Genomic DNA, 16,527 nt, shown 5'->3' with positions numbered 1-16,527 from the left:
AAGGAACTTTATTTATTTACCAAACATATTGATAGGAATAATATTCCCAGCAATAATATTCCAAGGAATAATAATCCTAGGATTATAATTTTAATCCCCGAAACAAACACACCCTTGGTTATAATGAATCCATTGCAACTGTATCAGCCTTCCATAAGAGGATTACGCGAATAAAGTTGGAGACATATTTTCCTAACTTTTTTTGCCATAAAAAAAAATATTTAAGCTAAAAAAAGTTCGGAAAATACATTTCGAATTATATTTGCATGAACAAAAATATAATTTCAGGAGGATAAGAGTGTTGGGGGAGGGAAGAGAAAACTTCGAATTAGGCTCTAGTCACACAACCCTTCAAACTGAATTGGAATCAGACGAGAATGGTGTTAAACTTAAAAAATATTTCTCAAAAGATTTTTATGAATAAACTATTTAAAATATTAGCTTCATATTTTAGAGATTTTTTGAAATTTTATTATCCAAAAAAAGTTTTAACGATATGGTGAAATACTTAAAATGATTTTTTTTTTTTACAAACATAAAATTACTTTTCAAGATAAGCTAATTAAATCAAATTTTCATTGAAAACTTTTATAAAATAAATTCTTTGTTAAATTTATTTTAATAGAAGTTGATAAATAATAAAAACCATTTTTTTAAAAACTAAAACAAATAGGGGATACCTAGCATCAGAAATTCTTTGAAATTACCCAACAATTCAAGATATGACTATTTTTATAATGGTTGACTTGTTCAAAAAAAAATATTATAATGGTTGAGCATGTAACATAAAGAACATGTGTCCATTTTATCTGCAAAATATAAGTACTAGATAAAACAGTACATAATAAAATAAGACAGGTTAAAGTTTAAGATATTGAACAAATTTTGTCTTGTATTTTTTTTACGGTAAAATTTTGTCTTGTATGACATTTGGTGAACAAATAATAATTTTAGTATTTTAGACAACTTGACTTATGTAAAGGATAAAAAGTTATCTCGTGATTCATTAGTTCCGTAAAACTTATAACAATGGCTCTGAATTAAAAATGTGCTCTGCTTAGTTATAACTTGAATTGACTTGCAAATTTTGCAGAAAATCACCACAAAGAAAAGGAAAATTACATCATTTTCTAATGCAGTTCAACACAAAACCTCTTATAAAAACTGGATTTTCCAAAATTTAACTGGTCCCTGGATATGATGTTTTGGGACTCAACCCTTCGTTTTATTTAGTCTTTATGCCATTTTGGTATCATTTCATATCGTTTAATCAATCAACTGTTAATAGAATAAACATATATTAGCCAATTTTACCTGTACAACAATAGTAATTTAATCGATTAAATGTTGTCACTTAATCGAGTAACACACTTTTTGTATTAAAAACACACCTACTTAAAGAAAACCATACAGAAACAAGGATTTGAATTACTAAATTTCAAGTGTCTGCCAAAGAATCCCAATGTTTAACTTCAGTGCCTGTATTTTATATGTCACAGCTTTGAAGTTAGCGAACTAAACTACTCTTATGCAAAATTATGTTTTGTCCCAATGTTTAACTTCACAGCCTTCGACTTTTCAAATCATTCATTTTGTTCACTTTAGGTTGAATTAATCATCATTTTCTTTGAAAGAATTTGAGTATGATTTTACATATACATTAGTTAAATGAACTCCTCTTGGATAATATATATATATACATGAAAATAAATTAAGGGAGAGAAGGTGTGAGGGAAGGCTTTGTAACCTCTAGCGCCCCACAGTCACTAATATAAATAGTGGTAAGAGGCCTGTTCCATATGGCACGAGCATTCTGGGCCCTTTCGTCTCCGAAAAATTCAGCCAAGTCATTAAATTGGCGAATTCGTTCACCTGGTTGGTACGTGGGAGTGGAAGCTATGGCTGTGATGACATCCAACCCTGCAATTAGATTCAACCAGAAGCTGAGGAATATAAATTGGTAAACACACAAGATTAGTGGTCAAACAGATAAAATATTCCAATATCTGAACAACTCTTGTATCATCAGATTAACATACACCACTTACTATTCCAAAACTATTTGAACTTAGAAGTATAAAACATGACCACTTACTAATGAGAGAGTACAATGTTTATGCAAAAAACAGAAGCAGAAACATCTCTAGCCTCTTTATGTTTTGTTTATTGTCTTGTCTTTTCTTGATATTCTTTTTCATTTTCTTCTTGCTCTCTCTATTTCTAAGTTTTTGTTTCTCCTAGTCTGCTTAACCCTTACTGCAGACAAATAGTTCACCCAATGCCGCTAAGCCTAGCAACTATATCCTACAAAATACTTAGGTAGAAGCTTAGACACTTCTCCTTTGTTCACAATAGTCAGACCAATCCATGTTTGGAACTAGTTATCATGTAACGTCAACGAGACATCTCTAGCCTTTCCAGTTATCTTTAAGTAACAAGTCTAGGCTGATGGAAGCCTAAACCTTTGTCATAAGTAGTAAACGAAATTTCAATTCCAGATATGCTGTCATTTTTGACAGGATGATTATTACCATGTTGCTTATTGAGAACAAGTAACATTATATAGTTTCAACTATAGGAAACTCGAAACCCTAGCCATTTCAACTCTTTTAATTACTCACTCAGTTGAGTCGAACTATTCCACTAGCAGTAGAGTCTTATCAACCAGAGTATAGGAGACCTGAGTCCATTGCACCTCAGGAGGATTTATTAATGTTGAGAGTAGACGATCGAATATTGTAGAGACAATCCCACCGGTTGAGATATATGATGAGAGAATGAAAAAGTAATTTGGAGGGAACCTTAAACTCACAAATGGAGTTTAAGGTATGATGGAGAATTTCATTAGACCAAAGATAGAAAAGCTAACCCATAGAAATACCATAAAGCCAAAGACGCGATGTATGTCTGAACCTTTAATTTTAGTTACCTTAGATATATCTCTTACCAGCCTAAATTGTTCCCAACTTTTCTTTCCTTAATGCTCTAGTTATTAGGTTCGTAATTGTCTTTAACCCACATTTGTAAAGGATCTACTGGAACTATAAAATAGGCTTCCTTTTTTAGCAATAAAAAATCAATTAAAAGGCAATTCTGTTTTCAGAAAACTCGTTCGTGCTGCAGAAATCGAAAACCACTTCATTTCAATCTTATTTCTATAGTTCCAGAGCATTATAAACATCAGTTTAAATTTAGTGGATTAAAGTCAGACAAACCTAACACTTGCATTACAAGTCCTAAAATACTAAAGTTAAAGCTAACCCCTTTGGGTTCATAAAATTAATGTCAAACCCTCATCCAAATTACTATAGAAAAATCAGTAGCTACAACTAATTAAAATGAGGATTGTTCAACTAAAAAGTGTGAGCTTCCTATCTAAAGGAACTCACCTTGAGTAAATTGAAGCTTACAACCAACTCTTTCAATTTCTTCAAGCTTCAACTTCAAGCCTTCTCCAAACTGCAGTCATGTCCTTTTAAACCTTCCCAAAACCTCACTAGGTTGCTACAATTCGTCTTCCTTGGCTCCTCAACACCTAGAAGCTTAAACCGATTCAATTTTTGTGCATGCAAGCTCTAATAATGAAGGAAAAATTCCGAGTTTGAATAAGGGAAAAAGGGCTACGGTCAACAGTGAGAGAGAAGAGAGAAAGTGGAACTCCATACTTATTCTATGTCAACTAAATAGAACAAAAGTAAAGCACAATAATGGGGTTTTATGAATTCTATTCTGATATCTGCTCACATCTCCTTGTTTACACATTTTCGTCATTACAGCCAATTTCCAGTTTTTCCTTCTCGGATTTTTGTCCCCATTGTTCGCCCACTTTTTTCTATCTTGGTTATTTCTTGAAAATAGTTCAAGGGTACTTCCACCAAAGGCTTTCCCTTATACTCCGCCAAAATTTCTACTACGTGCTACGGCGGTCTGAGTCTAAGCTACTTAAACGATACCTAGTTGCGACATCGCGCATTAACTGGATTTTGGGCCACAAGCAATGAATTTCAGTGCTAAGTACTTACGATAATTAATAAATGTGAGGTATGACCAAATGCTCTAGCCCTGATATGATAGGGAATTTAGCCAGGTATGTACGGGAATGTTTCGAGACTACTCACCTCGAATAATCCCGTAAAATCAACTCAGATAATTATTTGTGTCACACTTTATATATGTTATGAAAAGAAATGAATATTATGAATCCTATGTCATGATCAATCATCCTAGACTGACTACTAATTAATAGTTATTAATTTCCCCCAGACTGCAATCTCGTTATGGATAGCAGTGACAAAATATGACTGATAGATAGTTGCCCGATGACTACTGATCGATTAGGATTAGTACTAATTAGGCTATGAACTGATAGGTAGTCCCCCAACTACTAACACCCTAGGTGTAGGCGGAACTCACTGAGGCTTAGAGTGTCACCCCAATCCCTTTTGTTTTTCCAGATAAACACGTTGATTTAATCAGGATAAGAAAGAGACTGAAGTAAGGACAGATGAGGCAAAGGACTGCTGAAGAATTTATTTATCTGTTTTAGTTCTCTTTCCTGCATTAATATATTTATTTATTCGGATATTATATGTATTTCCGTTGCAAACTATTGTACTAAATACAATTTCTATTACTTACAACATTAGTGTTTTAATATACGTTGTACTTGAACAAAATTTTATTCTGTAATTTTAATGTATCCAAATTCAGTTATTGACGTCTCAATCGTTATCCTAGATAAATCGACTTGGGTGTTATACCTATGCTTCATGGTTTTTGAAAGAGATGAATCCCATGTTTCTTGAGTTTGAAAGAAGCTAATTGTGCATATCCTATGAAGCACGGACACTCCTTAGATTAGGCGTGTCCCGGTGTCGGACAGGCATCGTTGTCGGACTCCGACACGACACCGACACTTATGATTACACTGAATTATGTCATTTTCTCGAAATTATTATCGGTGTCGAAGTGTCAGTGTCGTGTCCGTGCTTCACCGTGGATATCATTGTTGTCTGACAAGTGTTTATAAACCGATTTGGTAGGGTTGAGTTAGATTCAACCCAACTCTTTTATAAAAAAAATGGTATCACAGCATATGATATCTAAGATTAGTCAGTAAACTTGCTTGCTATCAAGCATTAAGGTAAAACTATACGCTGTCCTAAGTGTGCTAGGAATACAACATTGAGTAAGAGATAGCCTAACAAAGTATCACAAACCAATACAGATGCAAAAAATATATAATTTGTTCTAATCTACACACCTTGCCTATTTTCAACACATAACAAACATTGAAAAAATAGTTAGTTAGTTTAGTTACCTTCAAGCACGGTTCCAAAGACGATATTCTTGTTATCAAGCTGAGGACAAGGTCCAGGTCCAGTAGTAATTAAGAACTCAACATTCCTATATTCAGGGTCAAATTTAATCTCATCTTCATCATCATTTTCCGACAGCGATAGCGAAACAATGCCAGGCCGGGAATGTGTAAGCGCGAACGCCTTAGGGTCCACTGTTTCAGTGTTGCGTGGGAGGTAACTTGGAGGGCGGACCTCACCTCTGTCAGGACGACCTTGACGTCCAGCAAGAAAGTATTGACCTGGTAAAACCTTGTGGACGAGTGTGTTCTTGTAGGAAGAGGAATTAGGGTTAGAATTAGGGTTAGAAATGCAGAGGGATTTGAAATTTGAGACGGTGCGAGGAACGAGATTACCGTAGAGACCGAGAATGACGCGACCGAGTAAAGTTGAATCGGAGCATAAAGTGGAAATGGTGTCACCTAGGGTTCGATTTGGGAGGTAATAGTTTGGGCAGAGACTGAATTCCATGAAGATACGGTCGGTGATGGTGGGGTTTGGTGGTTGTATGGCGGAGGAAGAGAGTGAAGGGAAGGAGAGAGTGGTGGCGGTGGATGTGAGGAGGAGTGAGCGGCGGGTGAAGTTGGGTTTGGGATTTAGAGAGGGCAGATGCGGTGGTGGTGGTGGGTGTGTTAAGGAAGAAGCCATTGAAGAGAGTAGTGAGATTTTTCTTCATTGTGCAGTTGAGACAGAGAACTTGGAGGAGCCAATCACTGTGGGGTCTATCTTGGATTGGATAAACTCCTCAAATATTGCCAACAAGGCCTTTGTTTTCTTCTGTCGGTTAGAATTTTTTTTTTTTTTTTTTTCCATCATCAGTTTAATCCGATTCGGAGGTTAACATAGACTTACGTAATTTGTTGTCTTATGCTATTAATATGAATGTTGTGAGTTTGTTCGCAGATTCATCATTTTTGTGTGTTAACGAATTTGAATTTGTATTGCATCGATGTACTCCATCAATTTAAAAGAATGAATATCGTTTACTTTTAGTAAAAAAATAATTAATTAAACCAAATTTTCATTTAAAATTTCTATAAAATAATTCTTTGTTAAATTTATTTAATAAAAAAAGCTAAAACAAGGCAATTTCGTCAGTTTGGGCATGAAACAATGCAAAGGGGCCTAATGAGCAATTTTCAATGGAAATAGTGGGCTAGGCCCAATCAACATAAAGTAAACCTAAAACAAACCCTACACTAAATGAAATTGCTTCCAACAACTTGAGAAACAAACAAAAAATTAGATTTGAGGCAATCAACTTTTTCACGCACTTATATGGTCACGGTATTATTGACGTTTGATTTGGATCGAAAGACCTGAAAAGGAAGATTTAAATTTTGTTTTAGAATTCCAAAGTTACCCTATCTTAGATAACTGTAATAAATCGCTAATTGTATTTAGTCCCAATACAACAAACATGAGGAGTGGATGCACGCTATCATGTCCCAACACTCTGTCAACTAGGTGTACACGTGACGTTGCGACGTGGAGCTACATTTTTACCTTTTTTTTCGAGTAAACAACCACTTTGATCCTTGAAAGTGTCACTCACTGTCAAGTTAGTCCATGAATGAAGGAAAACTAAAAAATAATCCCTGAATGTTAATTTTGTTAGTCAATTAAGTCCAAAACATTAGATAGACGTTAAATGTGATGATGTGCATTGTTATTAGAATATTTTATTAATTTACTGATTTTTTTAATGTCCATTATGACTTTTATTTTATTTAACATCAATTTAAAAAAAAAAAACATAATAAAACACATAATCCAAAGAAGAAGAAAAAAAAAAAAAAACAACCAATTGAGAAATCTAGCTATCTTCTTCATCTTCTCTCCTCCCCCCTTCACCAGCACAGCACACGCTCCACACCTCACCACACTAAACTATGTGATTACAACTTCTTCCCAATCCCAACAAGTTAGTGATTATGCACTCCTTTCCAACATTTTCCTATATGAATCCCCTCTCTCAAACACATTTCAATTTTCTTCTTTCTCACAAACCCACCACCACACTCAATTTTTCCGGCATCGCTTCAAAACCGTCCGACACCAATGGTCGCCACCATTTTTCTACTCATTAAAGTTTTATCTCTTTCACCAAACGGATCGTTAAACTACCACCATCATTGTCGGAGCTCCGCCACTTTAAATACCGTTTCCAGTCACCCACGATGCCGGATCTTGAAATATAAATATGAGATTTATGTTTCTCTTCAACTCTTTGATGAAAACCTACCAATTGATTTTAAACCCGGGCGATTTCCGACCACTACAAGCCAACCCACAAAAAACAAGCACCAAATCCTTGCTCCTAGTCACGAGCTCTCTCTATTTATCAAAGTTTTTTCATTTATTGAAACCTTGTCACCTGACCGCAGTCGTCTCTGTCGTGGGCAGCAAGAGAGAGGATGTGGATGCAATTTGGAGAGAAAATTGAAATGAATCAAGAATGAGAGAGAAATTAAATTATTATGTTTATGTCTTTTTTAAATTAATGTTAAATAAAATAAAAGTTCATAATGGACATTAAAAAAATCAGTAAATTAATAAAATATTTCGGTAACAATGTCACATCATCACATTTATCAGACATTTAACGTTTTGGATCTAATTGACTAACGAAATTAACATTCAGAGACTATTTTTTAGTTTTCCTTTATTCAGGGACTAACTTGACAGCGAGTGACACTTTCAGGGACCAAAATGATTGTTTATTTGTTTACTCAAGCAAACAATTCAAAAACAATATTTTTAATTAATTAAATAATTTTTATTCAAAAAAATTAATTAAATAATTTTTTTGATATAGAATTAATTAAAAATTTTATTGTATTTTTACATAAGAAAATTATTTAAATAATTTTGGCGGCCACTTCGATTTGAATTTTTTTTTTTTTTATTCTCATCACTTTTTTCTATATTCTAACACACTTCAAAATTCATTCAAATCACTCTTTTTCTCTTTCTCTCCCTTTTCTATCCCTTTTCTGTCTCACTTTTCTTAAGAAACTCTGAAATCAATCAATCAACGCTCAAAATTTCACTCATCAACGAAGAAGATGAAGACAAAGACGCCGTTGAAGCAGCTCAAACTTTCTGTTCCTGCTCAACAAACACCCATCACTTCATTCCTGTAAGTTCATCAATTTTTATCTTTCTTTTACCAACCCATTTGAATTTTTAGGGTTCATAAGTGTAATTCATGTATAAAGTTTACATTTTTATTCACATTTATTATACTATAGTCTAATTGATCCCTTAAAGATTGTTTTTTGGAGATGCCAAGATAAAGATTTGGCCTTGATTGTGAGTTCTAGGAAACTGGGTTGTAGATTTAAGACTGAATTTGTTAGTTTATTGAAGCTCAAATTGATTGTGTGATGGGTTGTGAGAGAATTAATGGGGTTTTAGAATTTCAGTCTGAAATTTGAAAATGAAGGCCGTGAAGCGCATTGGAGGAATGTCTGACGCTCTTTCAATTGCCGCCGATCTTGGTTTCTCAGTCTCCTCCTCACCTTCATCTACATCCCTCAAACTGGGTGGTCAATTTGGGGATGAACTTGTTAGTTTATTGAAGCCCAAATTGTTTGTGTGAACTTGATAGGGAATTGTGTGAAAGCCAAGGTCAAGAGATTTGAAGTGGTTATGGAAGGAGGGATTGAATCGGAGAAGGATTTGGATCGGTGGATTGGAAAGGAAAGAGATTGAAGAGGGGATTGAGCTCTATAGCACTGTCCGGTGTTCGACGTGTGTCGGTGTTAGACGCTGAAACAAAACCGACACATGTGATTGCATTCAATATATCATTTTGTCAAATTATTATTTGTATCGATGTGTCATTGTTGTGTCTGGTGTCCGTGTCTGTGTTAGTGTCAGTGCTTCATAGGGCTTGAGCTGAAGTTGTTGTGGGAGAGGTCAAGTGTGATGAGTTGGGTAAATTGAGAGATAAGTGGGGTGAGTGAAGCTGAGTAGCTTGCAAGGTCGAGGGTGATTTGGTTGATGCATGTGGAATCAAGGGTTCAGGTGAACCCACAGATGAAGTAAATGCGACGAGGGACTGGAAAAAGGATCAACGGTGAAGTTCCATGATGCTATGCATGACCAGGGTGTGATGATGGAAGAGGGTTTGATTGAGGCTTTGAATGCTTTGGTGGACTCAATATCTGAAGGATTCAACTTCCCTTTAATTTGAAATAGCTTAGAATTTTAGCTTTAGTATTATTATCATGATTATAAAACCGACCTATTTCAGTTAAAATACAAGTTGAAGACTTCACATTTTGGTTTTTTCAACATAAAATGAGCTAATTTTTTTCCTCATGTTTATGAATTTGATTGATTATTATGTTGAAATTGTTATTAGGACTGCAAGTGGTACATTCCATGATGGAGATCTACTCTTGAACCAGAAAGGGATGCGTCTCATTTCTGAAGAAAAGGAATCAAGGGTATATTTTCTATTACTTCACTTCTCCACTAGTTTTTTGTTTTATTAGTTTCAGTTATAGAGGTAGACTATTTCAGATTGCAATTTCGAATATGTTTTTTTGGTAGAATCTATAATTTGAATACCTTGATTTTTTATTTTTTTTACGGTAACAAAGTTATTGCAAGATATGAGCAACAAAATTTGCTTGCCTCTTGATAAAACAAACCTAACCCTATAGTTTTGTATACAATGGATTATATTTTTGCATTTATGCAAAATTGAGCCTTACAATCACCCTCGATATTGACCCTTTGGACACCCAACTCCTGCAACCGAACCAGTGCCTTATGACACCCTGCTGGTTTTGCCTTTGAAGCTGACAAAACTGCTGCGAAACACTGTTTTTGCACATATGAAGCTACCATATCCGTCTCTTATACTGATGCCGACCATATTGCAGCATCTCTATTGCATTTAATTTTCCCACTACCCGCTTTCTCCCATGTCTGTATAATATGCTCCTGCCTGCTAGTAGAAAAATTGCTTGAATCTTTGCTTCCGGCTTGCCATTTTCTATTCATGTAAATACTCACGGCCTAACAATATTCGTCAAAGCTGCATGATAAACTTGTTAACAAGTAGCGCAGGAATAGAGGCCAAGGGATTAAAGAGACTCCTTAAAGCCTCTTGCAGAATTTAGTCTTTGCACAGGTAGAAAACAGATGCGAATCTGTTTCACCCTCACTGTTACAGCAAGGACATATGCCAGGACAAGGGATTAATGTTAGTTGGACGAGACAAAGAAACCACTTGACTTGATTTCTAAATGCGCATCCAATACCCTTCTATGCGGAGATGAGTGTTGTCTATTAATTCTAGCATGACTCAATAGTATGCGTAATTAAGTTTGAACAGCCCATTCCTACTTTTGCACCAGCCTTGATTTATTTAATAATGATGTTAAATGTATATTATTTTTCACTCTAAATGCTTACTCTAAGTTTACTTTATCACCAACTATTTGCAATTGTATATTTTAGGGATTGGTTTGTCTATTGTTTTTGGCTTCAAGTATCTAATCTGAAGACTTGCAATTTGTCTCTTTGAGCAGCCTTCAGATGCTAAGGATCTCGACTTTGACTTCACATTGGACGACCTTGAGACCGTCAAAGTAATCGGAAAAGGCAGCGGTGGTGTTGTGCAGCTTGTTCGCCATAAGTGGCTTGGAAACTTGTTTGCTTTAAAGGTTGTCATTCATAACTATTGTCAATTGTTTCTTATCACTAGATTTGCCTGTATGATTATCCATTGCTAGTTTTAAGTTTGACATAGTTTTCTTTCTATAATAGCATGTGATCATGCATATTGTTTTAGGATATGTAAATAATATCTATAAAACCATGTTTCAATAAACATTTTACCATTAAGATCTTGTGTGGTTGTTAAGTATTACCTTTTGAAATTAAAGCATGTTGTTTTGTATATAATTTTCAACCTTGTTAGTTGAACTTGTGTATGATAGGAGAACATCTTGTTGAACTTTTTATTGCAGGCCATTCAGATGAATGTACAAGAGGATATTCGGAAACAGATTGTTCAGGAACTGAAAATAAACCAAGCATCACAGTGTCCACATGTTGTAGTTTGCTATCACTCATTCTATAATAATGGAGTTATATCTCTTGTATTAGAATACATGGACCGTGGTTCTCTCGTAGATGTAATCAGACAAGTTAATACAATTCTGGAACCATATCTTGCTGTTGTTTGTAAGCAGGTATCATCCTTGACCATAATATTTCTTGTTGAAATTGGCAGATTCTCGTCCTAGCAACAGTCGAGTCAAGGTAGTGTTCTGTTTGTTAAACGTTAATCCTTTGTGTGTCTATATTCCAGGTGTTACAGGGTCTTGTTTACTTGCACAATGAAAGACATGTGATACACAGGGACATCAAACCATCCAATCTTTTAGTAAATCACAAAGGGGAAGTGAAGATTACTGATTTTGGCGTTAGTGCTATGCTGGCAAGCACAATGGGCCAAAGAGATACATTTGTTGGAACTTATAATTACATGTCGGTACGTGAATTTTCTTCATTAAGCTTGTTCTATAAGAAGAACTCTGTTATTTCTTACGAATGATTTCTACAAGAAAGAGAAGAGTGCATGAAAATATGATATTTGACCAATCAAATTCTTGCCGACCATACATGAGAAAGCATGTATTATTCGTGCATTTCTTGCGATACTTGTTCGTAATAATAAGCGATATTCTTACCAGAAACTGCATAGTATATTCTTCAAATTTATGCCTCGCACCCTCTTTTTCTCCCTTGCATTAACAGCCACATGGAGAATGTTATGATATACTTTATGTATTGGTTTGTTGATTTCGTTGTGTAGCCAGAAAGAATCAGTGGGAGTACTTATGATTACAGCTGTGACATCTGGAGTTTAGGGATGGTAGTACTCGAGTGTGCCATAGGACGGTTTCCTTATATACAATCTGAAGATCAGCAAGCATGGCCTAGTTTCTATGAGCTTTTGCAAGCAATTGTCGAAAGTCCTCCACCTTCTGCTCCTCCTGATCAATTCTCTCCTGAGTTCTGTTCATTTGTGTCATCCTGGTAATTTTTATTCCTTTTGACTACTTTCTTGCTATGTGTTTGGAACCGTATCTCAATAGACATCAACGTAGAAGCATATATTGAGCTTATGTATTGGCGTGCGTCTATAAGAAAATCACCAAAAAAAACTGTGATATTAACTAAGGTGTTGTTTCAAACATGCCACTGCATCGTAGCTGTGTTTTCGTTACTTGTTCAGTTGCTTTTTTAGATTTGTCAATCTAAAAATTGTGGTGATTAAATTTCAATCATATCCAAATAACATAAGCAGATAACATTGATTATCTTTTGCCTCATTTCTGCATTTTTCACTTAATCACTTGTTGACTTGTCTTATGTAACACAACATCGCCATGATTGTTGATTCTAAACATACTCTTTTCTTTCTAAGTTCATTTCTTGGCATAATTACAGCATAAAAAAGGATCCTCGCGAAAGATCAACATCATTGGAGCTTTTGGTTAGTACGATAAGCTGTTCTTTTTATCTAGAAAAACAAACTAATTCCTATGTTTTGTATAAAATTCGCCATTTATAATTCTTCTTATCTCATTGTATTTTCAGGATCATCCTTTCATAAAAAAGTTTGAAGATAAAGATCTAGATCTTGGAATTTTAGTAGGTGGTTTGGAACCTCCTGTAAATTTTGCTAGATAATTTTCATAAGATATATGATGTAAAATTTGTACTTGACTATGATAACCTTTCTAAGCAAAATTTCTCCTCGTCATTAGTGTTATTTTAGAAATTATAATATATAAAATATACTAGTCTATGTCCTTGTTGACTTCATTACAGTTTCCTGAAACTGATTTGTAAAATGATCGTTTCTTATTGTAAACTAGTCATTATTTCTTAACAATATATCCCTTTGGAAATGAAAGAAAAAGAGTATGCATAGACATGTATATTCTGAGTATATATTAAACTATTAGTGATTGAAAATACATTAAAGTGAAGATGTCTCAGTAGGATTCTTATTACTTTTGCTGTATGTGGCTGAATGATGCAATCCAAGGAAGCTGTGTGTTTGTCATTTCTATGAGATTGGAGTTTTATCAACCTATAAACTAAGTATGAATTGGTATCACGGTGAGTATGTCAGAATCACAGTGATCCACGGTGATTTTTCAAAAACTACAAAGTGTAGTTTTTGCAAAATCACCGTGGGTCACCGTGATTCTGACATACCACCGTAATACCAAATTTAGGATAAGCTTTATAAGGGTAATAAGTTGTATGGTTTTTGAAAGCTATTAATCTTCATATATATGAACAAGTCATTGATAGTGTTTAGACTGTTAGTCTTTTTTTTTTTTTGTTGACAATTTTAGACTGTTAGTCTTAAGGAGTTAACTATTGGTCTTCTGGTTCTGCTGTTAATAATTGATCAAGTTTGTCAAGATCATATTCTTGGTGTGTGATTAGTTGAGGGTTAGCAAGTATCATGGATGTAAAGCAGTTTGAGTTAGAACTGTATATAGTACTCGCACTGTACTTACACTTTGGATTGAAGACATGTTCGGTATCTGGCATATATCATTACATTCAATAATTTTCTTAAATTATTAATGAGTTTTTGTTAAGCTAATTGAATCATTTGGAAGAATCCAAGTTCAAATATTTTTCTTAAATTATCTTTGTTAGTAACTACAATAAAAATAATAATATAATTTAGATATGGAAACCAAGTGATTGAAAATGCGAGTTATTAATGAGCTTCGGCTAAGCTAGTTGAATCATTTGGAAGAACTCAAGTTCAAATCATTTTTAGAACAATTGTTGGTTAGATTTCTCTTTTTCTTTAGGTCAAATTTTGAATTACCGGGGATTTATTCCCCTAAGAATTGGATGGTTAAGGGGTCGAAGTTCGAATCCGGAACACTCCACCTATTCATCTTAAGCGTGAAATTTTAGCTGTTAGACTACTTGGCAAAATAAAAAGTATACTTCTGAAGACGTGTGATTTTTAAAATATTTGCGGTGAAGAAAATTCAATCTTTATTAATTTTAGATTAATTATATGAATTATGTATGGCTCAAATTAAATGTTTTTAATCTAAAAAATGTGAAGAAATAAATACAAGTTGATATAGTGCATGGCATTGACTCATGAGAATTGCCACCCTCCTTCCATCACCTACTCACTATTGTCATCCAAAATAAAAGCATGTGAGTGAGTGGCACTCTTATTCTCCACATAATTATTCAAATACCAATCCTTCATGACTTGTGAGTCCAAGTCAATCTTCTTATCTTCATGTCCTCACCAGTCATATATATCATACTTGTACAAATCCACCCCATTCTAAATAATATTAATAATTTATGTTGGAAAATTGGTTGCCACAAAGCCCTAGCTAGTGTTTTTATTTTATTTTATTTTATAAAGTAGTTTAGTGGTTAGAATTTTGAAATGTCTAAAGTCTGAATTTTAACAACTGTATATATTATGTAATGTCTCTACCAACTAAAATAAACTCAAGGTACTAATAATAGGTTTGATTATTATATGACCAATAATGGTGATGACTTTGATAGACAAACATGCATGATTAATGGAGACAGTGTTCTTTTTTGACAAAGGGGACATAATATTCAATTAGTTGTGAAATGCCTATTCAATTCAATTCGATACTATACTTTTCTTTTTTAAAAAAACAATATTATATTAAGTGAATATTTTCGGTACACATCTTATTTAGATATATACAGATACACCAATGAGATGACACAAATTGTGTTTAATATATAAAAAAATAAATACTAATACATCCGTTTCTAAATATAAGACCCAATTAAATAAATTATGGAGATTAAGAAAGTGAGTTGTGATATTAAATCTTTTGACAATTGATATTGTTTTTACAATTTTATCATTTAAGAGAGAGAATGAGTTAATATTTTTTCTAAAGTATTTATTACAAATTGTAAAAAAAATACACTTTAATTAAGAGTACTCCATCCGTCCCAAATTATAAGAGAACAAAATAAAAAACACACTTATTAAGAAAAACCAAATCATAATAACTTGAAATATGTTTCTTTGTATTTTTCTTGAAAATAGTTGCATGAGAAGATGTAAAAATAATTTTTTTTAGTTATTGATTTTAGAAAACATAAGAGAAATAATTAGTCTTATAAAAAGGACAGAGAAAAATCTGAATAGAGTCTTATATTTAAAAACGAAAATAATATTTATGAACCTATCAAAACTATCCACTCTGTGTGAATTGTGATACATATTTAAATAAGTTGTGCAACATGAATTCATCATTATGGTATACGTACATAAGAAAGGTTAACATTTAATACACAGAGATTAATCACTTTTCTTTTGAAAATAAGTGGGTTCAATATTTAAGCAAGCAACATATGACAACGAGCTTTGAAAATAAGAAGTGAAAGACTTGAAGAACTCGTCAATCCAAACGAGATCTTGCTACAAAAATAAAAGTAGTTTTTATAGAGTACAAGTTTTTTTTTTTTTTGAACAAGCCAAAATGAGATATATATATAAATAAAAAGTCTTCTTAACATAAGACGTGCCAAGACCGACCAGATAAAGTTACACTAGAGTTAAAAAATACAAGAACCAAAAGAAATTATACAAGGCCCAGACAAAACATAGGACTAGACCACCAACTATGGCAGTTCAAAGCTAAAGTACTACTCGTCGCTTTCAACCACCTGTAGGAAAAAGTCTTGATCTTGTCCAACATATTATGCATTGAGTTTGTTGAGCCTCTGAACAATCTATGGTTTCTTTCGGTCCATACAACCCACACAACAGCAAGCCATATAAGCTGCATGAAAGAACGTCGTGCTCGAAAACCCCTGTTGAACCTGTAAACTGAACAAAGTGATCGGAAAGAGTCTGAGCAGTCACCAGAGAAGAGCCAATCCAGGAGCTGACAAGAGACCAAAGGGCATCAAAAGTGCTGCAAGAAAGGAATAAGTGTTGAGCCGACTCAACCCCTCCGCAGCCAGAAACACAATGATGGGCTGCCTCAGATAAGATCCCTCGAGTAACCAGGTTTGCTTTGGTAGGTAACTTGTCCCGCAAGAGTCGCCAGACAAAGATAGAAACCTTCAAAGGAACCTG

The 16,527-nt window shown here is 34.0% G+C and overlaps 2 protein-coding genes across 2 annotated transcripts; one reads left to right on the top strand and one right to left on the bottom strand.

Moving 5' to 3' along the window:
• Nucleotides 1-1,606: 1,606 nt before the first annotated feature.
• LOC123887117 (peptidyl-prolyl cis-trans isomerase CYP28, chloroplastic) lies at nucleotides 1,607-6,062 on the bottom strand. Its single transcript, XM_045936407.1, has 2 exons — nucleotides 5,321-6,062; nucleotides 1,607-1,920 (listed from the first exon to the last, which is right to left on the bottom strand). Exons 1-2 carry the CDS (start codon nucleotides 6,003-6,005, stop codon nucleotides 1,712-1,714), a joined length of 894 nt encoding a protein of 297 aa, XP_045792363.1. The 5' UTR covers nucleotides 6,006-6,062; the 3' UTR covers nucleotides 1,607-1,711.
• Nucleotides 6,063-8,308: 2,246 nt separating this feature from the next.
• Nucleotides 8,309-13,197, top strand: LOC123884708 (mitogen-activated protein kinase kinase 6). Its single transcript, XM_045933870.1, has 8 exons — nucleotides 8,309-8,499; nucleotides 9,730-9,814; nucleotides 10,907-11,041; nucleotides 11,348-11,572; nucleotides 11,692-11,874; nucleotides 12,199-12,422; nucleotides 12,837-12,882; nucleotides 12,987-13,197. The coding sequence occupies exons 1-8, from the start codon at nucleotides 8,426-8,428 to the stop codon at nucleotides 13,077-13,079; spliced, it is 1,065 nt and encodes a 354-aa protein (XP_045789826.1). The 5' UTR covers nucleotides 8,309-8,425; the 3' UTR covers nucleotides 13,080-13,197.
• The last annotated feature ends 3,330 nt before the right edge of the window (nucleotides 13,198-16,527 follow it).

The sequence above is a fragment of the Trifolium pratense genome, linkage group LG5 (genome assembly GCF_020283565.1).
Source record: "Trifolium pratense cultivar HEN17-A07 linkage group LG5, ARS_RC_1.1, whole genome shotgun sequence".
In the NCBI taxonomy this organism is placed as follows: Eukaryota; Viridiplantae; Streptophyta; class Magnoliopsida; order Fabales; family Fabaceae; genus Trifolium; species Trifolium pratense.
This window is presented reverse-complemented; position numbering and strand designations above follow the sequence as displayed.